The 25,928-nt window shown below is 38.9% G+C and overlaps 2 protein-coding genes across 2 annotated transcripts; both read left to right on the top strand.

Annotated features, from left to right (window-relative positions):
• Positions 1-603: 603 nt before the first annotated feature.
• On the top strand, positions 604-1,456 carry LOC145945145 (uncharacterized). The gene is made up of 2 exons (XM_083053972.1): positions 604-665; positions 832-1,456. The coding sequence occupies exons 1-2, from the start codon at positions 604-606 to the stop codon at positions 1,454-1,456; spliced, it is 687 nt and encodes a 228-aa protein (XP_082910098.1).
• An 8,403-nt stretch (positions 1,457-9,859) lies between these two features.
• On the top strand, positions 9,860-13,615 carry LOC145945146 (uncharacterized). Its single transcript, XM_083053973.1, has one exon. It carries the CDS (start codon positions 9,860-9,862, stop codon positions 13,613-13,615), a length of 3,756 nt encoding a protein of 1,251 aa, XP_082910099.1.
• The last annotated feature ends 12,313 nt before the right edge of the window (positions 13,616-25,928 follow it).

Raw genomic sequence — 25,928 nt, forward strand, 5'->3', positions numbered from 1 at the left:
GGAAAAACCGCCTTCTCCAGAGCAATACCTGGAGTGGCGGCTCCGACCCTGGGGCTCTCTACGGCAAAAGACGGTAGCAACGCAGACGGGCGACGTCATCAAATCCACAGGAGAAATAGGAACGCAGACGGCGGATGCTCCTATAAAAGAGTGGAAGGACGAATCTACGCAGACGAAGAAACGCGGGGGCCAGCGTAGATATATACCAGCACCCGATAATTACAAACATACACACGCCCACTTGTAAATATGTTTAAATATTAAAAACCATGTAAATACAACTACCGCGTCAACGATTACTCTCTCCTTCTGCGTTCTCTTGCCTATCCCTATCGATCCACTCCAGCGACCACGCCATAGCGGATACGACTAATACTGCTTCCGTAACAGCATTGTTTTCGACTTCGAACGTCACGTCTGGACCTCAGATTTTACTCGCGACGGCTCGCATTACAGTTAGCTCACCAGCTGGTCATAGAATAGTCGGGAGAGCGCTCCTTGATCAGGGGTCAGAAATCACATTTATTTCGGAAAGACTCAGTCAAATTTTAATGTTACGCCGCATACGCATGCCTATCTCGATTGCCGCCGTCGGATGCATCGATGCCGGCACTTGTCGTTACGCCGCAGAAATTCGAATTGCCCCAGTCGATCGATCTCATCCAGTTTTAAAGATTACAGCATCGATTTTAAAATCACTTACAAAATATTCTCCGCCGCCCGTATCGTCTCATATCAACTGGAGTCATTTAACCGATCTCGCGCTCGCAGATCCAGATTCTCTCAACAATGACTGATATTTGATATAATAATCTGCGCGGATCTTTATAGCGAATTGATCCTCGACGGCATAAGAAAAGGAGCGAATGGGCAACCCCTCGCGCAAAAGACAATTTTCGGGTGGGTCCTCTCGGGCCCTACCACTACCTCTTCGCCATCGCGTGAAACTGTCACAGTTCAGCATTGCTCGAACTCGTTGTCTCTCGAGCACGAATTACGAAAATTCTGGGAAATTGAAGAGATCCCGCGGCAAACTTTATTGAGTCCGGAGGAGCAGCAATGTGAAGAACACTTTCGCGCAACGCATTCACGCTGCTCTGACGGACGTTACGTCGTTCGCCTTCCGTTTAAAAGAGACCCGCCCGAAATCGGAGAGTCTCATTCTATCGCCGAGAAGTTACTTAAGAATTTGCATCGTCGATTCCACGCGAAATCCGAACTAAAGCCTGACTACACGGAATTTCTTAACAAATATGAACGGCTCGAGCACATAAAAAAGGTCGGTAACGCCGCGTTATCATCTAAACAATGCGTATACCTGCCACATCACCCGGTAATCCGCGACAGTAGCATTACCACGCAATTAAGAGTCGTGTTTAACGCGTCGAGTCGTACCACCAACGCGACGTCGCTGAACGACCACTTACTTACGGCCCAAAGTTACAAACGGGCTTAGCCGCGGTCATTTTACGATGGCGGCAATTTCGGTACGTTTATTCAGCTGATATCGCTAAGATGTATCGACAAATCCTTGTAGATCTTCGCAATATCGATTATCAGCGCATATTGTGGAGCGAGCGTGAAGCTGCCCAGGCGTATCAACTTTTAACCGTAACATATGGCACGGCTTCGGCTCCGTTTTTGGCCTTACGCGTTTTGAGACAGCTAATTCAGGACGAGGGAGGGTCGCTTCCACTAGCCGTTTCGGTCTTACAGGATAATATTTACTTCGACGATGTGCTATTCGGAGCCGACGATATTCCCCTTCTACATCAAATTCGGAATCAAGTATGTTCTCTACTGCATCAGGGTCAATTCAATTTAAGAAAGTGGTCAATTCAATTTAAGAAAGTGGTCAATTCAATTTAAGAAAGGTTGGTCGAACGCGCTGTTTCGATGCGTGTCTTAATCTTCGAGTTAGTAACCTCTGTTGTCTTTAAAATCTGTGTACGTATTCGTCCTTTGCGAGGTGAGACAAAATTCGACACGATAGAGCGAGTCGTTAAAAGGTCGTCGAACGATAAAGAGCGAAGACCGAGACCGTTGCGAGAAATAACGAGATAGACGCGATTTTAATTCAATCCGAGACTTTTATAATAATTTAATAATTTCTTGAATAAATTTGATTTTTACATCTAACAAATTATTTTACATCAATTAAATAATCCTACAGATATCGGAAACCACGGGCTAGCTTGTAGTAAAACGCTGCAAATAGACGAGCAAGTATAAATTTTCGACATTAGTTGGAGTCCATCGTTGGATGTCTTTCAGTTTCGCGTGTCGTTTTCCATCGGCATTCCGAACACGAAACGATCGATTCTATCTACCGTCGCGAAAATGTTCGATTCGCTGGGCTGGGCTGGACGGGGGCGTCACTGTCGTTGCCAAAATTTTCTTGCAACAACTGTGGCAATTTAAGCTGGAATGGGACGACCAGCTTCCGCAAACATTAACAAAAAAAATTGTGCAAATGGAAATTTGCATATTGCTTCCTCACCATTTTATTTCGCTAATAAAGATAGTTTTTCAATTATGGCTTCCTCATAGAGGAAGCTTAACTTGCACGTTGCTTCTTCATCATTTTATTTTGCTCATTAAAATGGTTTTTCAATTATGGCAATGTGCAAGTTAAGCTTCCTCTATGAGGAAGCCATAATTGAAAAACCATCTTAATTAGCGAAATAAAATGAGGAAGCAATGTGCAAATTTACATTTGCACAATTTTCTCCAATACTAGCAAACCCTATATTAAAAAATATTTTCTTAAAAAAATTTTTTTAAAGATTTCTATGCTACTGTGTTCTGAATGTTGTATAATTTGTCAATTTACAATTAAAAGAAATTGATCAATTCTCTCAACAAATTTAATATCAATCATGCTTTAATAATGTATTATATTTAGAACTTTCAAAAAAAAATTTAAATTTTAAAATAATTAAAAATTTTATAAAAAATAAAATTCTCCCCAAATAAAATATCAATCATTCTTTAACGATATTTTCAAAAGTTCGATAAGTTCGATATTTCATAATTTACGAAAGTTAAAGCATGTACAAACATTTTTTAAATTAATAATTTTATAAAAAAAAACTCATTGATCCTCGTCAAATTAAATAGCAAACATCCTTTAATGATACTCTTTATGTAAAAATATTTGTCTAATATCTCAAAATTCACAGAAGATAAAATAACCACATAAATTTTTTAAAAAGATTTTATAAAAACTTTATAAAAAATGAACCCATTTACCCTTTCCTTGTTAAATTCAATACCAAATATCCTATTGGTACTTTATTCATGTAAAAAAAATTTAGTTTAATATCTCAAAGATTGCAAAAAATAAAAATGTACATTTCTTAAAAATTCAAAATTTTATAAAAAATGAATCCTTTTACCGATCATCGCCAAACTCAATACCAAACATCTTTAAATGATAGTCTATTTATGTAAAATAATTTATCCAAATATCTTAAAATTTACGGAAATTAGAGCAACCAGAGACATTTTTCTTGCAATCTAAAATTTTATAAAAGTCGAATCCTTTCACCGATTCTCGTCAAATTCAGTACCAACTATCCTTTAATGATAGTCTATTCATGTAAAAAAATTTATCTCGATATCTTAAAGTTTACGAAAGTTAGAGCAACCACAGACATTTCTCAAAAAATTCAAAATTTTATAAAAAATAAACCCTTTCACCGATTCTCGTCAAATTTAATACCAACAATCTTTTAATAATAATCTATTTACATAAAAAAATTTATCCCGATATCTTAAAATTTACGGAAGTAAGAGCAACTACAGACATTTCTAAAAAAATTCAAAATTTTATAAAAAAATTAAACACTGTATGATTTTTATAAAAATGACAGTAAATAAAAGTGTTGTTCTACTTTACTTGTATGCCAAATTGGAGCGCTACAAGTCAAATAATTTTTGAGATATTTAAATTTAAAAAAACATGGGTGGGCACATACATACATACACACACACATACGGACATTTCTTAAAAATGTTATTTTTTGATGTTTAGGAACATTCTAAACACATTGGCATAGAAATCTGAAAAAAAAATTTTTTCACGAAAACAAAGCTTCCTTTATGAGGAAGCAAAAATGGGGAGACATTCGCTGCTCATTAGCCGAGCTCAATAATTTACAGCTCGATCGCAGGATACGAGGCGCAGACACCGCGCATTGTGAGCTTCACGGTTTTTCCGACGCGTCTACCGCAGCCTACGCTGCAGCAATTTATATCCGAATAATAACCTTTAGCGGGACACGTCACGTCGATGTTATTAGTTAGCAAATCAAAAGTCGCGCCGATTAAGACATTGAGCATTCCGCGATTAGAGCTTGCTGCTGCAGTTTTACTTGCGAGGTTAATGGAGTTTGTGCGTACATCGCTTCATATGACGACCGTGCCTTGTACTTGCTGGACAGATTCAACCGTCGTTCTCGCATGGATGAGCATACACCCTACAAAGTGGAAAACATTCGTCGTGAATCGCGTTTCAGAGATTCAATCTCGCATTCCATTCGCCTCGTGGCGACATATCTCCACTGTTGAAAATCCCGCCGATTGCGCTTCGCGAGGAATTCCCGGAGATCGCCTTGCTTCACATAAACTTTGGTGGCAAGGACCCCCATGGCTGCTTCTGCCTCTGAATGGCCATCGCAACCCGATATTTCAAAGATCGAGACGAGTATTGAACAGAACACTCGCGTAATTACCCATATCACAACACCGGTAGAAAAGTGGGATCTCGCTACGCGATATTCGTCGTGGCCTAAACTTATAAGAGTCACTGCTTATGTAATGAGATACGCGTCGCGACTTCGCCATCGCGTTAACCAGTGTGAAACTCCCGCCGAATTCGCCTTCGCTTTGTCAGCAGATGAGTACCGGACGGCGCGAGATTTTTGGCTTAAACGAATCCAAGAGGAAGCATTTCCACTTGAAAAGGACGCGCTTCTTAAAAGAAAACCGATCTCGTCAAAAAGCGCCATTCTATCGTTAAATCCATTTCTCTGCGACGATCAATTAATTCGCGTGGGCGAGCGGTTATCCAACGCGCCGCTACCCATTCCGATGAAGCATCCGATTATTTTAGCGTCACATCCGATAGTCACGCCGATAGTTCAGCACGCTCATCTACGTTCTCTCCATGCAGGCACGCAGCTGACACTTGCCACCTTACGAAGAAAATTCTGGATTCTTCGCGCGCGAACTATCGTAAATTCCGTAATTCACCGATGCGTCATATGCGTTCGCGAAAAGCCTTATTCGCTACGCCTATTCAATTTATGGGAAGTTTACCTAAAGTGCGAGTCACCCCTCCCACGCGCGCGTTCGTACACTGCGGAGTCGATTACGCCGGGCCTGTACTTATTCGATCCATATCGGGTCGCGGCATAGCCTCCAGAAAAGCGTATATCGCAGTTTTTATATCTATGGCGACGCGCGCTATTCATCTCGAAATTGTAGACGGTTACTCCACTTCCGCGTTTCTCGGTGCATATTCACGATTTTGCGCGCGAAGAGGACTACCAGAGTCGGTGTATTCCGACAACGGCACTACGTTTGTCGGAGCCGATCGTGAACTAACTACTGCATTTCGCGCCGCTTTCCGAGATCCAAATTTTCTCAACCGAACCTCGGGCGACAAAGTCTCGTGGCATTTCATACCTCCGTCCGCCCCGCATTTCGGCGGTTTATGGGAGGCGGGAGTGCGCAGCGTCAAGCACCACCTCCGGCGAGTGGTCGGGTCGCACACCATGACTTTCGAAGAATTTTCAACGCTTTTATGCAATATCGAAGCGTGCTTGAATTCTAGGCCTCTCGCCCCACTCTCTGACACTCCTGATGATTACGAACCGCTCACACCCGGCCATTTCTTAATAGGCATCGCGATTACTACAAGTCCGTAACCATCGATTTTTAATGTCAATGAAAATTGCCTATCGCGCTGGCAAATGGTTCGTCAATTGACCGAAAGGTTCTGGAAATTGTGGCAAAGCGACTATGTCAACACACTGCAACAAAGAGTGAAGTGGCAGAAAATTGCAAAAAATGTTCAAATCGGACAACTTGTACTAATGCGTAATCCCTTGCTACCGCCCTGCAAGTGGGAATTAGGTCGCATCGTTCAGTGCCACTCGGGTGCTGATAATTTAGTTCGCGTCGTAACCATAAAAACGACCGCGTCCGAATATAAGCGTTCATTAGCTGAATCTGTTTATTGCCGATCGCCTTGGAAAACGTCGAGAAGACAACTACATAAGCGTATTATTGTCAGTCATTGTAAAACGAAATCATGATGTATCAACCGCCTCGACCGGTTAGTTTTGTTTTCGTGGGTGATTTTCTCTCGTAGTCATTAATTATTTCGAAACGATTATTTCGAGGCGGGCGGTATGTCAAAGTTCGTTAAATTCAAAGCATTATTATTAAGTTTTATCCATATTAGGTTTGAGTGTTTAGTTTATCTCTTCCTTTCTTCTGGTAACATAAAAGGAAATTCTAAACACTCAATATCATAAATCATTATCTATACGAGGGTTGTCTGAAAAGTTTCCGACCTAACAAAGATACAAGACATTTTTTCTTCAAATTAATTTTTATTTTTCTACATAGTCTCCTTGTAAGTCTATACACTTCTCCCAGCGATGCTCCCATCTCTTCAACCCGTCCAAATAGTACTCGGCGTCTTTCTCTGCAAAATAGTTGTTTACGAAGGTGATGGCCTCCTCATTCGACGAAAATCTCTGTCCTCCGAGCGCAACTTTTAGCTTAGGGAACAAAAAAACGTCGCTTGGGGCTAGATCTGGTGAGTAAGGAGGGTGGTCAAGCAGTTCAAACCGTAATTCGTGGATTTTCGCCATGGCAACCGCTGAGGTGTGAGACGGCGCATTGTCTTAGTGAAACAAAATTTTTTTTTTCTGCAAATGTGGCCGTTTTTCCGCAATTTCTGCCTTCAGCTTGTCAAGTACTGATGCGTAGTATGCTCCTGTAATGGTTTTTCCTTTTTGAAGATAATCGATTAAGATAACTCCATGACTATCCCAGAAAACAGTTGCCATCACTTTCCCAGCCGAAGGAACAACCTTTGCTTTTTTTGGAGCCGATTCCCCCTTCGCAGTCCACTGTTTTGACTGTGTTTTTGTTTCTGGAGTATAATGGTGTATCCAAGTTTCATCTACAGTAATTAATCGGCGCCAAAACTCTGATTTATTGCGCCTAAACTGCGCCAACAGAGCGTTGGAAATGTTCATTCGAACACGTTTTTGGTCCAAAGTGAGCAAACGCGGCACCCAACGCGCGGACAGCTTTCTCATGCTTAAATCTTGATTTAATATGTGACAAACACGTTCTTTGGACATGTTCATAGCCTCTGCTATCTCTCTAACTTTAATTCGACGGTTGTCTAGCACCATTTGGTGAACTTTAGCGATATTATCGTCAGTGGTTGCAGTTTTTGGACGTCCCGAACGTTCATCGTCACCCAAGCTGGTACGGCCACGTTTAAATTCAGCAGCCCAAAATTTCACGGTGGTAAATGATGGTGCAGAGTCCCCGTACACAGCGTCCAACTCGTCTTTGATTTGCGTAGGCGTATTGCCTTTCAAAAACAAATATTTAATGACAGCTCGATACTCGATTTTTTCCATTTTCACAAAAACACTCACATCGACTCACTCAAATGATTGTCAAACAACAACTGCGCGTCCAAAATGGCTGAAATTTTGGTGAGTACCTTTCAAAGCATGCGCAAACACATTCCCTAACTTTTGTTTACGAGTGCTGCCATCTTCATGTTGAGGTCGGAAACTTTTCAGACAACCCTCGTATGAGTATTTATTCGCTTCTGTTTTGTTTGGCGAAGCGTTACCGTTTAACCGATACGCTCGAAAACAGGAAGCTCGCGCAAACTCGAGTCATCCCTTCCCGTTTCTAAGAAAGTTCGAGATCATCTTTGAAAATCTTATAAAAGGTCGAACTCGAAACCGTGACTTTCTTGTTACGAATAAACAGCGAAGAGCGAGTAATGTTAAGATAATTCGATTGTAAAATACAGCAACGAAGAGAATTTCGATCCAGCTGTTGTATCGTAGCATCGGGCGTGCAGTCAAAATATCGAAGAAATCGCGAATGTACTTTGCGCGCCGACTGCAGTTACGAACAATTTAATTAGTACGTCGAACGAGCGCTTAATTACTGGTTAAACCAACAATCGGAGATCGAATTGAAAATCTCTTTTATCGGACGCTTTAAAAATAAATCCATTTTATTAAAAGTGAAATAAGACTTTAAACCTATATTTCTCTTCCTCGATTCCGATATCTCATGCGCTCTCTTGTTGAATCTATCTGTCTCTTTCCCCGCTTTCAATCAGCTGTCGCTCCACAAAGCAACACAACATTCGCTTTCCTACTCACTCTCTCATTCAAAGTCAATCATACTCTATCTCCTCGCACGCTCTCAAGACCTCTCGCTCTCTCTGAGCGATACCGGCGATTCTAATTCACGTATGACAAAATCCAGACGCGCAAGTGAACAATACGCGTTATTTTAAAACACGGGAAATATTTACAAAAGCTCACTTTATGTTTCAATAAGAACTGCTTGACTTTTTATTTAAAATTCTTTTACATTAAATATGTAATATTTCATAATACTTCAAAATTGTACTTCAGGAATAATTGCACATTTTTTAAGCATATATTACATCAGTTTAATTCTTTTTAGTTACAATATTTTTAGTATTCTCTGAATGAATTGCTATTCACATAAATATATTTTTCGAAATTTTGAAGACATTTGAAACTTGTTAAGGATTCTGTTAACGTTCAATTAAAATTTATATTCTGAATTTATCGTTATAATTTCGTTTCATACTCAGTATCAAATTAAGCATCGCGAGATAATAGCATATTAAATGTTTTCGATCAATCGAGCGAAAATGAGTACACAAAGACGTGTTAATGTTGTGAGACTCGTCATTGTTCTCACTTTATTGTCTGATCGCTGTATTATAACTCGTAAGCCGAATCTTCGGAAAACACGAGTCGTGCACTCTCGGATTATCCGAACCCTCTAGATCTCTCCAAGATATATAAGGAGATCGATTTACGGCCCGGCCAGAGATATAATTTTCGGCAAGAGAGCTTCAGTAAGCATATTCGTGCGTCACAAAATTATAAAGAATTATAATCTGAGTGTATCGAACTCGCTATTTGAAATTCGACAATTAAATATCTCTAGATCACTATTTCCATTAATTCTATCTATTTCTTTATTATCCTCTCAAATTCCTCTGCCTATATCAATCGCTCTGCCTATCTTTTCCCGCAACTCCTTTCCTTCTCGATCGAGCTCTCCTCATTTTCGCTGCAAACTATCCGGTAAAAAATAACTTCCGCCACCTCGCGCTCTCTCTGAGCGAAACCGGTACATCTCAAGCAACGCGTAACAAAGACTAAACCTAATTACGTGAACATAAAATTGGTCCTTCGAGCCGGATCGAGGTGCGATACCGCAAGGATATCATCGAAGTGACGTGCCGTCAACGTAACGCTCGATGTCAAAGATGAGCGAATTCTTGATGAAGCAACAATCGTTGCTTCATTCGATCTCTCGAGCACTGAAGACCTTCGAGGACATCGGAAAGGACAACTATACCGGCCCAAAGATCCGATCACGAATATCTGTGCTGAAGGAGACATGGTCTCAATGCATCGAGATGCACGCCACCCTACAAAAGATCTTCCCCGAGGACAAGCGGGAGGCCATTGACTATTTTAAGAATAGTCAATTCGACGAACACGAGGATGTCTAGTTGAAGACTTTGGACTTCATGGCCGAGTGCCTCGAGACCACCGAGCCGAAAGCGACCTCCACCCAGTCTTCCAATCAGGCGCATTCAAACGGTATTTCCGCATTTTCACTATCGCATTTGCCGCCGATCAATATACCTCCGTTTTCGGGCAATTACGACGAGTGGGAAACATTTCGCGATAGATTTAAGTCGCTTATTATCGAGAATCAAGATTTGTCAGCGTTCGCGCGCATGCATTTTTTGTCGTCAAGTCTGACCAGTCGCGCGCTTGATTCCATCAAAAATATTCAAATCACCGCAGATAATTTTGACATTGCCTGGAAAGCTCTTATCTCGCGTTTCGAAAACAAGCGTCGACTAATCGAAGTTCATGTTGCCGCCTTATGTAATTTACCAAATGTCTCATGCGAATCCGCAGTCGACTTAAATGAAATGCGCGATAAAGCCAATCGGTCGATCGCCTCTTTGAAGAATTTAGGGCGCTCGTCAGAAGAGATTTTGAGCGATATTTTAGTTTACGCCGTCTCGCAGAAACTCGACAATGCTACACGGAAAGCGTGGAAATTGAAGGGCGGCGACGATTCTTCAATTCCTAAATACGATGATCTCGATCGCTTTCTTGAGTCACGCGCACGCGCTCTCGAAGAGTTGAATCCCTCCAATGCGATTAATGTCACACGAGCACAAAGGGTTACAAGCGCTACAGCATCCGTTTCTATAACGTGTCCACTCTGTAAGGCGTCTCATTTTATAAATAAATGTCCTAAGTTCCTAAAGAAAAGTCCGAATCAACGGTTAGAATCAATAAAACAAGTGAACCGATGCGTAAACTGCTTGAGCGCCAAGCACCCAGTTAGTTCTTGTCCGAGCAAATATTCGTGCCGAACGTGCCAACAAAAGCATCATTCGATGTTGCACATCGACTCTGCTTCGTCATCTAGCGACAAGACGACAACCACTGCGAATTCGCTGTCAAACGCGACGGCTCCTACAGCCGTCACCGTTTTATGTTCTACATCAAAATTCGTATCTCGACCTACCATCTTGCTAGCGACGGCTCGCGTTACAGTAGGATCGCCGGAAGGTCGAACTGCGGGAGTAAGAGCGTTGCTCGATCAGGGTTCAGAGATGACATTGATATCCGCGAGACTTGCGCAAAATTTAAAGTTACGACGCCTCAGGATGCCTATCTCAATTTCTGCCGTCGGATGCGTAAATGCCGGAGTATCTCGTTATGCCGCAGTAATTCAAATTTCGCCGTTTAACGAGTCTCGTCCCGTATTAACAACGACGGCGTCAATTCTTAAATCGCTCACTAGCTACTCTCCGTCGCGTACGGCAACTTCAATCAGCTTGAATTGTTATTCCGATTTAACGTTAGCAGATCCGGACCCTTTCAGCTCCGAACCTGTTGATGTAATCATAGGCGCCGATTTATATTGCGAACTGCTGCTCGATGGGATTCGCCGGGGCGGTAGCGGTCAGCCCACCGCTCAAAATACCATTCTCGGATGGATCCTCTCTGGTCCTACGGCGATTCCGAACTCTCCGCGTCGTTTAATTACGGTGCAACACTGCGCAGGCTCGTTATCTCTCGATCGCGAACTTCGCCAGTTTTGGGAATTAGAAGAAATCCCAAGACAGACTCTACTCACGCCTGAAGAGCAGCAATGCGAAGAGCATTTTATAGCGACGCATTCGCGCTGCGCGGACGGGCGATATGTAGTTCGAATTCCCTTTAAAAGAATTCCTCCAATCGAAATCGGCGAATCACATGCGATTGCTCAACGATCCATGCATCAATTACATCGTCGATTAAAACTAAACTCCGCTTTGAAAGCCGAATATGCAGCATTTTTGGCCGAATACGAGCGACTCGGCCATATGCGAAAAATTACAACCCGTCCGGCATCCGCGCAATGCGTTTACATACCTCATCATCCTGTAATCCGCGACAGTAGCACCACGACTCATTTACGAGTTGTTTTTAACGCATCTTGTTCAACAACGAATACGACGTCACTAAACGATCACATGTTAATCGGACCGAAATTACAAGCAGACTTAGCATCCGTAATCCTTCGCTGGCGACAATTCAGATATGTGTATTCCGCGGATATTACTAAAATGTATCGTCAAATACTCGTCGATAATCGAGATATTGATTACGAGCGTATCTTATGGTCCGAAAATGACACTGAAAATTTACAAGCGTATCAATTATTGACTGTTACGTACGGCACTGCGTCCGCGCCGTTTCTAGCATTGCGCGTGCTCCGGCAACTTATTAACGACGACGGTGACACGCTTCCTTTAGCTGCTCAAGTATTGCAAAATAACATCTACGTTGACGATGTTCTCTTCGACGATATTCCTCTTCTACGTCAGATTCGCGATCAAGTTTGCGAGTTGCTCGGTCGCGGAAAATTCGAGTTACGAAAATGGTCAAGCAATGCGATAAAACTTCTCGAAGACCTCGCCGTTGAAAATCACGGATTAGCATGCACGAAAGTCCTACAACCGGATGAACAGTTTAAAATTTTAGGTATTCATTGGAATCCGTCCTTCGATGTGTTTCAATTTAGCACCGCGCTTCCTAACGTTCGACCGAACACTAAAAGATCAATCCTCTCAACCGTTGCGAAAATATTTGACCCCCTCGGTTGGAGCACTCCCGTTACTGTAGTCGCTAAAATCTTTCTGCAACAACTATGGTTGCAAAAATTGGAATGGGACGATATCCTTCCATCTAATTTAAACAATCAGTGGGAATCGATCCAGTCATCATTAGCGGGTCTAAATAACTTAAAGATAGATCGATGGATACGGCAAGGTTCCGACACATTGCATGGTGAACTTCACGGCTTTTCCGCCTCCACAACTGCTTACGCGGCCGCGGTATATATCAGACTCGTATCAATTTCCGGGCAAATCACATCTATGCTGCTCGCCAGCAAATCCAAGGTACCTGTAAAATCTATAAGCATTCCTCGGCTGGAATTAGCTGCCGCCGTCTTATTGACTCGACTAATCGAATTTGTGCGTACGTCCCTGCATGCAAATACCATTCCGTGCCATTGCTGGACGGATTCGACTGTCGTGCTCGCGTGGATCCGCGACCATCCTTCGAGATGGAAAACATTCGTGTCAAACAGGGTGTCGGAAATTCAATCTCGACTTCCGTCCGCTACCTGGCGAAAAGTATCTACGGAGGACAATCCGGCCGACTGCGCGTCCAGAGGGCTCACCGGAAGTCAACTTTCGACTCACCATCTATGGTGGACCGGCCCCTCGTGGTTACGACTCTCGGAATCTGATTGGCCTCCGCAAGCCGACACGCGCTCAACTGATCTATTAGGCGAGGAAAGATTTCGCGTAATTGCGCATCTCACGCAACCCCGAGAGCCATGGGATCTCGCTTCACGATATTCATCCTGGCCGAAACTCGTCCGCGTAACCGCATATCTCTTTAAATTTATAAATCAACTTCGTTCTGCTAAGTCTCACGCCGTATTAGCCAACACTTCGTCAGCGCTCACAGTCGACGATTGCAACATCGCGCGAAATTTTTGGCTTAGACGTATTCAAGAAGAAACCTTTTCGCAAGAACGAACTGCGCTTCTGCAGCACAAGCCCCTGTCAACAAAAAGCGCGCTCGTAGCTCTCAATCCGTATATCGGCGAGGATCAATTAATTCGCGTTGGCGGGCGGTTTTCAACGCGCCAATTCCAATGCGTGTCAAGCATCCGGTCATCCTACCGTCGCACCCATTAGTTATCCTGATCGTTCGCCAAGCACATTTACGCTCCCTTCACGCCGGCACTCAACTTACGCTTGCTACACTACGTCGCGACTTGGATATTGCGAGCGCGTTCTCTAGTAAAATCCATTATTCATAATTGCGTGATTTGTACTCGCGAGAAAGCGGCAACGGCTACTCAATTGATGGGTCAATTACCGCAAATCAGAGTAACTCCCCCCGCGCGCGCATTCTTACACTGCGGGGTGGATTACGCGGGACCCATGCTTATCCGATCAATGCCCGGTCGCGGCAGAATAACGCGGAAAGCCTACATAGCCGTATTTATCTGCATGGCGATCCGCGCGATTCATCTTGAAGTTGTGGACGGTTACTCAACCGCCGCGTTCTTAGGCGCCTATTAGAGAGTTTGCGCTCGAAGAGGAATGCCAGAGTCTATGTATTCTGACCAGGGACCCGGACCGAACCGGAATCAAAACCGATAACCGTTCCATAACCGTTTTTTTAGTAGAACCGAAACTGTAAACCGTATTGAAATTCTATTAAATTTATAACACCGGAACCATTTACAACAACCGGACCGTTAAATTATTTTCGGTTTACGGTTCTTTTCGGTATTTTTTTCTGTTTTTGCGCAAATGACGAAAATGTCATGATAACTGTCTCCTCGAAGTGCAATTATAATTATTTTCTAAATATTCTGAAACGTGTATGTATTATCGCAATAGTGATAGCAGTGAGGATATTATATTTTCCGTTTTATATATATATACATATATAAAGTATATATAAATTATATTACTTTAAAAAATTATTAATTTTTATGACATATGAAAATATATTTATATATGTACCTATCTATATTATATATACCTATATCTAAATATATTTTCATGTATAATATACAGTGTTGTTTATTTATATGTCATAAAAATTAATAATAATTTTTTAAAGTAATATAATTTAAAAATTAATTAGAAAAACGAAAAGTAAAAATTTTTAAAAACCGGAACCGTAACCGAAAGAATCATAATTTAAACGGTTTCGGTTTTTTTATTTATCAAAAAACCGAAACTGGAACTGGAACAGTTATTAAATATTTTATTAAACCGTAACCGAAACCGAACCCTAATTTTGTTTCGGTCCGAATCCCTGATTCTGACAACGGTACGACATTTATCGGAGCCGATCGCGAGCTAACCACCACATTTCGAACCGCATCACGCGATCCTTCGTTCCTCAATCTCGCAGCATCTCAAGAAGTAGCGTGGCACTTCATTCCTCCTGCCGCCCCTCATTTTGGCGGTCTCTGGGAGGCCGGAGTGCGGAACGTCAAACACCATCTTCGCCGTGTAATAGGCGCTCACACTCTGACCTTCGAAGAGTTTACCACGCTCCTATGTAACATCGAAGCGTGTCTTAATTCAAGGCCGTTAGCGCCACTAAATGATGCGCTGGATGATTATGAGCCGATTATACCCGGTCACTTTTTAATAGGGTCCGCTCTAACCGCCATTCCCGAACCGTCTTTACTTAACATTAAAGAAAATCGTCTGTCGAGATGGCAATTGGTAAAACAATTTACAGAGCGATTTTGGAAATTATGGCAGAACGACTACATCAATACGCTTCAACAACGCGTCAAATGGCGAAAGAAAGCCTCTCGTCCGATTAAAGTCGGACAATTAGTTCTAATAAAAAATCCGCTACTTCCGCCAAGCAAATGGGATCTGGCTCGCGTAACACAATGTCACGAAGGTCCTGACGGACTAGTCCGCGTTGCGACCATAAAAACCGCGTTATCCGAGTATCGACGTCCGATCGTTAAATTATGTCCTTTACCAATCGACATAGAACAAACTGAATCGATGAATTAAGTGTAAAATCGTTTGCAAAAAAAAAAAAAATGTAATTAACATATCCGTCGCCTCAAAACAAACATTCTTTTCTTTCATTACAATATTTGTTTTGCAGGTCTTTAGTTTCACTATTTCGAAACGATGTTTCGAGGCGGGCGGTATGTTAACGTTCAATCAAAATTTATATTCTGAATTTATCGTTATAATTTCGTTTCATACTCAGTATCAAATTAAGCATCGCGAGATAATAGCATATTAAATGTTTTCGATCAATCGAGCGAAAATGAGTACACAAAGACGTGTCAATGTTGTGAGACTCGTCATTGTTCTCACTTTATTGTCTGATCGCTGTATTATAACTCGTAAGCCGAATCTTCGGAAAACACGAGTCGTGCACTCTCGGATTATCCGAACCCTCTAGATCTTTCCAAGATATATAAGGAGATCGATTTACGGCCCGGCCAGAGATATAATTTTCGGCAAGAGAGCTTCAGTAAGCATATTCGTGCGTCACAAAATTATAAAGAATTATAATCTGAGTGTATCGAACTCGCTATTTGAAATTCGACAATTAAATATCTCTAGATCACTATTTCCATTAATTCTATCTATTTCTTTATTATCCTCTCAAATTCCTCTGCCTATATCAATCGCTCTGCCTATCTTTTCCCGCAACTCCTTTCCTTCTCGATCGAGCTCTCCTCATTTTCGCTGCAAACTATCCGGTAAAAAATAACTTCCGCCACCTCGCGCTCTCTCTGAGCGAAACCGGTACATCTCAAGCAACGCGTAACAAAGACTAAACCTAATTACGTGAACAGATTCAAAGATTTGAATCTTCGAAGTTGTCAAAAATAATAGCTTTAGACTATTTTGCAATTAATATTTCTAATATTTTAACAAATTTAACACGTTTAATTTTTGTATATTTGTATATTTTTAATATATACAGAAATACTTAATAATTTTTGTGTCATTTTGAAGCATGTTAAAAATGTGTCTTTGTGAAATATGTTACGGATGAGCATTGAACAAATATTTTGGAATGAAATATCTAATGAATTTATTGAATCCTTTAAGTTTGTTTTTTCTTTATTTTTATTAGAAAAATTCATAACTCTAATATGTAAGTATATAATATTATACTTGTTTAAAGTGTAACGACGCCCCCGCGTCATTCCCGACCGTCCATCCGTCGGAAGGCTGCGCCCGGCGAACACCGGCCGGGCAGGGCAGCAGGCGCCGAGCGCCCATTTTTTAATCACTGATATGATATCACCACGATATCAAATTCGGAAACCGGCTCCGAAAGCGCCCGACGCGCGTCGAAAAAGACCGACTACCGTCGTCCCACTTTCCCCGCTTTTCCGATCCCGTTATCCAAGCGGTATAAAAACCGGAGCAAGAGATGAGAGAGGACCAGACTCCGCCGCTTCCTAAGCACCACAGAGTCAAATCGAGAAGGAAACCGAGGTAGACGTATTCGCTGCCTCTGCGGAGATAGTCTCCGCACTCCAAGCTTCGACTCTCGGAACCTGAAAGCCTACGTATCCGAGGTAGACGCGTACGCTGTCTCTCTCGAGATTGTCTCGGGATACGTAGATTCCCGTCTCTCGACCGCCGTTGCGTTCCCGCCCCGTCTTTTACGCTAATTAGTGGACGGCCGTGGAACGCCGTCCATGCGATATCCGCAGCCGCGCGGACACCCCGCACCGCCGAACATACCGCGACAGTACGAACGATAAAATAGCGTGAGAATAATTGTGCCGGCCGATCACGCTCTCTTCGATATATCGAAGAGAGCGACCGCTCTCGCTCGACGCGTTTTCTTATATGCGCTGACTCACGCGCCGGCAAAAACTCCGGCCGCCCTCGCGCCGCGCCGACACCCGCACCTAGCCGTCGCGTAAACACGACCGCGTCGCGATCCGACACCGATACACACCATCATACCTGTCGATACCCACGCACACACACACATACACCGCGGCGATTTAAAGCCCTGAAACAGCTGTCCGCCGATAGCGAGACGACTAAAGACGCGGGCGACATACACACATACATTCACAATACACACCCACGCACACTTGTAAATACCCACCACATACATGTAATAAAGTTCGTCTATTTCAATTATAATTACCGCGTTCGCTGTCTCACCCTTCACGAGCCCTGATCCCGACTGCGCTATCCCGAGCTCGCGAAAGGCACCGTTACAAAAGTATAAATAATTATTTCCAATATCAATATTTAATAAATCCTTTTTATGTTAATCTTCAATATTTTGTTCAGAAATTCAATATTAAATTTATTTTGCATTATTGTTTAATTTTTATACTGTTTACTTTGTTTAATATTTAATTTATGTTTAATATTTTAGATTGTCTTTCTTAGAAATTGTTAAAAAAGCTTACTATTTAAGCAAATCTGTCTGAACGCACGGTAATTATTTGTTAAGTATTTAAAGTGAGTTTCTCGCGAGTGCTTTACGCTGGCACAGTTAGTACCATCATTGTACCGCGAGATGGCTCCGCGGCGAACAGTCTTTCCGTAGTAGAAAATAGTCGAAGAAAGTATATAAGGCGATGAAACTATTTAACCGATACCTTGATGTTCAAGGCTTTTCAAGTGGGATATTGGTTTCACTTTTATTTTCGATGCATCTGGATTCATAATTTATATTCTCTTCAAAGTGGGAATTATTCATTGAATATGTGATCGTGTTACATGGTATAAGTACAAGGGTATGCTCATTCCGTGTTCACCCACTGCGCAGTCAAAGTGTGACGTCACACTCGGGTAACTCTGATTGGACTATAATTAAACATGGCGGCCCCCCGGTGCTGTTTATATCCGGAGAAACGTGATTGTGAAAGATTGTGAATATTACAATGTCCTGTTCTGTGGAAGGTTGTGGCAATTATTATCGAAAGACAAAATTGCTTGATGGGAACAGTATAAAATATTTTTCGTTTCCGAAAAATTTTACGATCGCAGTTAAGTGGCTTGCAGCATACGGAAAACAAAAAGTTAACATTAAAAAAGGTAAGATTTTATATTTCTTGTAAATGTACAAATATTGCAAAGTAAACTGCATTTTTTTGTTTGTATTCAGCTATGATATGTTCCCAACACTTCGATGCATCATGCTTCGTACAGCCATCGTAAGAAAAGTCTCTTTTCTATTCTCAAAAAAGACTGATAAAATTAAGAGCGGATGCAATTCCCACATTACGTTTAATGATTGATGCGCCGCAAGTGAAAGCTGTTCATTGTGATAAAAGATCATTGGCACTAATTGATACATCGGATATGTCAGAATCAGCATGCAACGACACATCAACTTTGGAATCAAAATGCAACGATACAGTACTACCTGCCACATTTGGCGATGGTATACTTGTGTCACAAGGAATTCAGTCGACCCACAATACTACAGCGTTACCATCTACATCAAAGGATGTAACTGCTCTCTTGGAAAAACTGTGAGTTACAAATTAATGTTTAGAAACTTTTCAGTTCATTATACGAATAGAGAATGTCTTGTATACTTTCAGTAATAGTGTTGAAGAGCAATTAGCGGCGACACAAAAGGAGTTGCTTACGTACAAAGAGAAAGAAAGGAAAAGTAACGAAAATGTGGAAGCAAAAATGTACAAGATACTTGAAAAGATGTTTACTCCCGGGCAAATGCGGATGTTACTAAATTCGTCTAAGAATCATATAAAATGGTCTTCAGAAGATATAGCAAATGTTATATCGTTACGATCTGTCAGTCCGAAAGCGTATCGATATTTAAGAATGTTTTGCACATACCGCTCCCTGATCTATAAACACTCAGAAGGTGGGCAAGTTCTATCAAAGTAGAAACAGGTATTATATCGTGTGTGTTCGAGTGCATGAAACAGAAAGGAAAATGCTTGAAAGATTATGAAAAATTGGTGATACTAACATTCGATGATTCTATTTGTCTAATAAAATTGCTATAGATCGCAAATATGAGCATGTCGTTGGACCTCACAAAACGTGTCAATGTGTCATGATACGAAGCTTGTTTTCCAACTGGAAACAGCCAGTGTACTATAACTTTGATGAACCTATGACTAAAAGCACGCTTCTGCATGTTATTTCAGAAATATATAATATCGGTTATACGGTTGTTGTTGTGACGAGTGATATGGGTTCGGGTAATATTGGATTGTGGTCAGAATTAGAAATAGGAATTGCACCCCAAAAATGTTACTTTCAGCATCCTGTTTGTATAGAACTAAAAATTTTTGTTTTTGCAGATATGCTCCATCTCATTAAGTTTGTGCGTAATCATTTCCTCGATAATGAGTTAAACGTGAACGGAGTAATTGTTAATAAAAAAAGTTTAGAACGGATGTTAGCAATTAATAGTAAGGATTTGAAAGTGGCGTACAAAATATCTCAATACCATTTAGACCTGCAAGGTACTGAGCGACAAAAAGTACTTCCAGCTGTTCAACTACTGTTTGCTAATACTGCTTCTGCATTACGATGGTGTGGGCAAAAAGATTTTCTTGAAAATGTAGAGTGGGTGGAAACATCATGTATAATCAAGTTGTTGAACGACTGGTTCGATATATTTAATTCAAAATCGATGTATGGCAATCATTCAGGAAAAAATGCGTACGGCAAGAACTTAGAGGAACAAAATGCAATACTTCACGAAGTGACGTCTTTCATGTACAAACTAAGAGTAGGATGTCACAAAAGTTTAATGTTATTTCAGAAAGGGTTCATCGTGAGCAATAATTCTTTGGAACAATTATTACCGTACTTGATCGAGAAGTATTCCACGGCTGATATTGAATATGTGATAACAAATCGTTAAACCAAGATATATTGGAAAATTTCTTTTCTTTTATAAGATCGAATGGTGGTGGTGCGAACGATCAACCATCAGCCTTAGATTTTAAGTATAGAATGAAACGCTACATATTAGGAAAATTTTCTACAACTACTTTCTGCAAAAGTACAAATGTCACAGAAAGCGAACAAAATATATCCTGTTTAATATCTCCGCTTAACGATGATAATAATAATAATAATAATAATTGTGAAGAGTATACTTTAAGTGATATGTTAGTGCCGTACGCAAACGAAGACGAAACAATCTATCATCATGTCGAAGAACAATTGTTAATGGAGAATGAAAGTAATGATAAGGAAAATTGCGTTCCATGTTTTAATTCAGCATATATTCCTACTTTAGAAGAAGAACAGTTACTAAAATCATTAGATGAAATGGAAATTGTCGACAATATTGAGGCTCAAGGTTTACTATATATAGCTGGCTATGTAGCATACAGGTTCAAAAATAAACATGATACACTGGGTATTCGAACATGTGAGCTGCCAATTGTTAATGACCAAGATTGGTTACAATTCATTTCCCGAGGGAAATGCATGTACCCATCGCCTGACCTTTTGAAAGCTGCACATGTCATGAACACAGAATTCTCTAAGTATCACAGTTCAAAGCTTAGCAAAGACAAATTCATCTTCAAGAAACTTGCGAATAAAATAGAAATTGCGTTAAAATCTATCGAATTGCCAAGAGAGGTCTTGTTATGTCTTGTTAGAACAAGAACCTACATTAGAGTACGGGAAATTAATCGAACCATTGCTATAAAAAATAGATTTAAGAATAAGAAAAAAAGGTTAACCAAATTTACGAATAATAAATCTTTTTCATAGCACTTTTATATATGTTGTTATTATTATTGTTGTCATTTAACTATCTCTACAAAGTTAGTATGAGGGAGGGGAGCTGTCAAACCTATGTAACCTAAGTTAAAATTTCCACTTCGTAACTTTTCCGAAGTTTATTTCGAAGTTTCAGACGAAAAAAATATTAACATTTTTATATATTCGTTTTTTATACTTTTCTATATTTATTGAGTTTTTAATGTTATTTATTTATATTTATTAATTCATAAACTATTACTTCACAACAAATTTTTCCCTGCAAACTTGAAATCAAAATAATATATCTGACGAGAATGCTGCTAACATAAGCTATTTGGAAACAGCAGTTTTAAATTTACCGCTTATCTGTGACGTCACACTTTGACAATTCTGATTGGTAGCGTGCGCAAGAGCATATCCTTGTATTTATACCATGATTATGTTACAACTAAATATTAAATATTAAAATCTTTAAGAAATATAACTTTCGACAAACATATTTAGAGAATATTATGCTATTTATAAGCTTTACAGACAGAGAACAGATTTAAATTATTTTGTAACGTGAGAAAAGAGGATAACAATAATAATCGATATAGAAAATAGTTTTTAAAATTTAATCTACATCAAATTATCTTTTTGATGAATATTCTGATGTCTAATTTTATTGCAATTCATTATCGTCTACTATTTACTGAAATAAAATAAATATCAATTTAGCAAATTTTTAACATATACCTATACTGCGGCAATGCAAATCTGAGGAGTTGGATTTTTACCTTTGCATTTTACCATTGCAACCGTGTTCTTTTGTTATATGAAACTCTATACTCTGTTTCTTTGTTAAAATTTCATGGTTAAGATTGCAGTAATCTTTTAATCAACAATTGTAAATTAATGTTCAATTAATATTTGTCATTCTGAAAATATTGATGATGGAACATTCGAGATATTGGATATTGACGGTCAACAATATTTACATGATAAATAAAGTAAATTCTTCGTTATTTATTAGGCTTGTTACTATTGCGAATAGCCATAGCTATAATTTATGATTGATTTTTAAGTATTTTGTTCATAACTTTAAAACATTCCTATCTCGTTCAACTTTCCCTGATATCGAGTCTTAATATTTTTTAGTAAGCTTTTTTTATATAAATTGTGTTTTTATATAATTATAATTTGGGGTGAAAAGTGGCCCCGCATGTTCAGTATCTGACATGCGGTGGGTCCCGGGTTCGAATCCAGTTCGAACCAATCACCCCATATGCCTGCTTGGAACTGGTGGAAGAAAAGGAAAAACGGAGTCGATGAAAGGAGGGGGAGCAGGATGAGTTAAAGGAGTAGAGGAAGAAGGAAGAAGGGAGATAGGGAGAACGAGAAGGAAAGGAGGAAAAAGGAGAAAGGAGAAAGGAAGCGGGACGAGAGACGAGGGAGGATAGGAGAGAAATCGAAATAGAGGTGCTTAGGAAGATAATGAAAGAAGGAGGGAAAGGAGGATGCAAGGAGTTATGGAGGAGAGGAAAAAGAGGCGGAAGACGGTTAATGTGTATTGGTTACTGTTACTACACGTCTATTTATTACACAAAAAACAGTGTTTTTAAATTATTGTAAAAAAACTTAATATTTCTAAAAAAAAATAATGATATCAAAAAATTGCGCCAAATAAATAAAAATTTATGTTGGAGTGTAACGGCTAATGAGAGCCACCGTAATTAATGATAATTGTCAATATCGACAATAAATTTACAAGAGTTGAACATTGTGATAATTTCTTTAATGTAAACGTTTCGGACCCATTTCAGGCCTTCTTCAGTACAGTACAGAGAATAAAAATTTATGTTCTATAAAAAATTCTTCAGTACAGTACAGAGAATAAAAATTTATGTTTTATAAAAAAATTATTTGTTTTATTATTTTAAATATTTAAAAAAAGTTACTCAGCCAAATATAAATATGTATTTTGCAGATTATTATCTGATCTGATATAGAATTTATCACAGAATCATCTTTGTATTTTTAAGAATGATGCATCTGCACAGTCAAAACGATTTAGACCCGGTATTGAAACAATTAAAATGACGAACAAAAACTTGGCGTGCCCGGGTAGGGGCACTAAAATAACATAAATTTTGTAATAAGATTGCTTAAAAATTAATCTATAAAATTTGTTTTTTAAAGTAATAATTTGTAAAGTAATAATTAAAGTAATATTTCTTAAATTTTTTAAAAATATTCCACATTGAACGATGTAATTGCGCTACTCGTCTCTTATAATTTTATATTTTAAACTTTATTTGTTAAGCTTGAAATATATTCTTAAAATAAATTCTAGAATTTTAATTAATTTGTTGATATTTTACATTTTATGCTATATTATGCTAAGATAATGTATTTGTGATTAATTATATATATATATTTTATTTATATGCAGATACTTGAAAATTGCATGTCAAATTTAATTTTAAAATATTTAATTTTTAATGCCCCGACCCGGGCACGCCAAGTTTTTGTTCGTCATTTTAATTGTTTCAATACCGGGTCTAAATCGTTTTGACTGTGCAGATGCATCATTCTTAAAAATACAAAGATGATTCTGTGATAAATTTTATATCAGATCAGATAATAATCTGCAAAATACACATTTATATTTGGCTGAGTAACTTTTTTTAAATATTTAAAATAATAAAACAAATAAATTTTTTATAAAACATAAATTTTTATTTATTTGGCACAATTTTTTGATATCATTATTTTTTTTAGAAATATTAAGTTTGTTTATAATAATTTAAAAACACTGTTTTTTGTGTAACACTTTTTCACATGGCGTGTGGACTTGGCGCCCTTTTTTTACCTTTTTTTATAAAGGTAAGTTTTTTTAATGATATCATTCATTTTTGTAGTATATATTTATTTATACATTTTAAAACAAAGAAGCAAAGATATGAGTTATTATCAAATTCGTATGATTTTTTCTTTACGTTTTTTATTTTACGAGACCAAAACAAGTGTGCGCTACGCGCGCGCCAATCTTCGATTTTACATTCAAAAGAATTATATTTTCAAAAAAATAATATAAAGTTTGTTGATAGAAATTAGTTGATAACTGTCAAAAAAATTAACCGAGTTTAAAGTATTATAACATGTATATTATTAAAAATATATTATTTTAATTTTTATAACACATTATTTCAAAACTTAATTAGGAATTAACGTTGTAATCAACTGATTTCTGTCAAAAATATTAATAAAACGTTAATTTGCTAATTAAATTATAAAATAATAATACGTTAAAAATATAAAAATAGTTATATGTTGTATATAATATGTTATAATACCTTCGATTATAATAATTTTGGCAGAAATTAAGAAGGCAAATATTCTAAGACTTATAGTTTTTTACATTTTAGAATTTCAAATTTGAAAGTTATTCGCGAAAATTAATCAAACTATAAGTCGTAAAGCAATGGGCATGGGCGGGTTTTAAAGGTTTTTTCAAGGTCTACAAAACGAGCCCACAAAAAATGTTCTAGGCTTTATAGAGGCCTAAATTTTCGCGAAAAACATTTAAACTTTAATTGCAAAAATTAAAACGCGCCTACAGAAAATGTTGTACGACTTACACAGACCTTAATTTTTGAATTCAAAGTTTAAACTTTTATAACAAAATAAATCTACATCTTGAAATAAGCACAATAATTAGACAATTTCAAGGATATTAAGCAAAATTCACGGCGGACATCTTAGATTTGTGACAGCTGTCAAACAGTGCGGTCGTGTTTGAGACAGCTCCGTTTTTTATAACGCGGAATAACTCGGAAATAATAAAAGTTAGTGTTTGTCAAGAGGTTTCCTCGCGCGATTATTCGACATCGGGACAATCAGTCAACATCACGAATAAAACGGTGACACAATCTTCGATATATGCGAGTATTGACTTTACATCTTCTTTTTAATAATGGATTATTAATTTTTAATAACGTTTCTATTTTATATTATAAACAATTAATTTTTTCATATCATACACATTTACAAGAAATTTATACTCTCTTTTAATCAATTAATTAATGAATCAATCAAACTTAATCTACATCAAAACTGAATCTATGTGTCAAAATATGTCAAAATATATCAAAACTGATAACCTAATGACATTCATGGAGCGACATCAACGCTGTCTTGCATTGAATGCTCGAACTGGACATTTTCTGGTACATGCGCATTGAGAAGGTTGATGATGACGAAACTTGAATCAATTTTTTAGAAAATTAAACTTTACATTATAATACCTCCGTTTACAAAGCACATAGAGAAAAAATAAAGACACTTTTATAATTTGAACTCAATCTATCGATTGAGCGTAATAAGAACTCAATCGCTTCAGCCGTTATTGCGTATCAGAAATATATGATACTCTCAACTGTCCGACTTGCGTATAATACACACGGCATGCCTCGCAGTCGCTACGCAAAGCTACGCTCAGTAGACTTGGCGCGAGACACTACCGTGTCTCTTGATATTGATTTATTTAATAAATTATTTTTATTTTTTCATTAAATGCTTTGCATTAATTGTCGCATTTTTATGCACAGCACAACTCGTTGGCATGATGAGTGTAAATTTTGTGCATAAAAATGCGACACAGAATTTACACTCATCATGCCAACGAGTTGTGCTCAGTGATGCAAGATTTCACGCGCGACAGCCACTTCGCGACAGCCATCCTGCAGTGGAGGGGGTAGGTCGGCAGCGC

The sequence above is a fragment of the Prenolepis imparis genome, unplaced genomic scaffold (assembly GCF_030444845.1).
Source record: "Prenolepis imparis isolate NDT839.2.m4 unplaced genomic scaffold, iyPreImpa1.0 SCAF_14, whole genome shotgun sequence".
Lineage (NCBI taxonomy): Eukaryota > Metazoa > Arthropoda > Insecta > Hymenoptera > Formicidae > Prenolepis > Prenolepis imparis.

Excerpts from the sequence above, each read along its gene's own strand:
- LOC145945145 (XM_083053972.1), top strand. The coding sequence starts at position 604 with ATGCCGGCACTTGTCGTTACGCCGCAGAAATTCGAATTGCCCCAGTCG. Across the intron at positions 666-831 it reads CAGTCGATCGATCTCATCCA|CGAATTGATCCTCGACGGCA; the intron begins GTTTTAAAGATT and ends GGATCTTTATAG.
- LOC145945146 (XM_083053973.1), top strand. The coding sequence starts at position 9,860 with ATGGCCGAGTGCCTCGAGACCACCGAGCCGAAAGCGACCTCCACCCAG.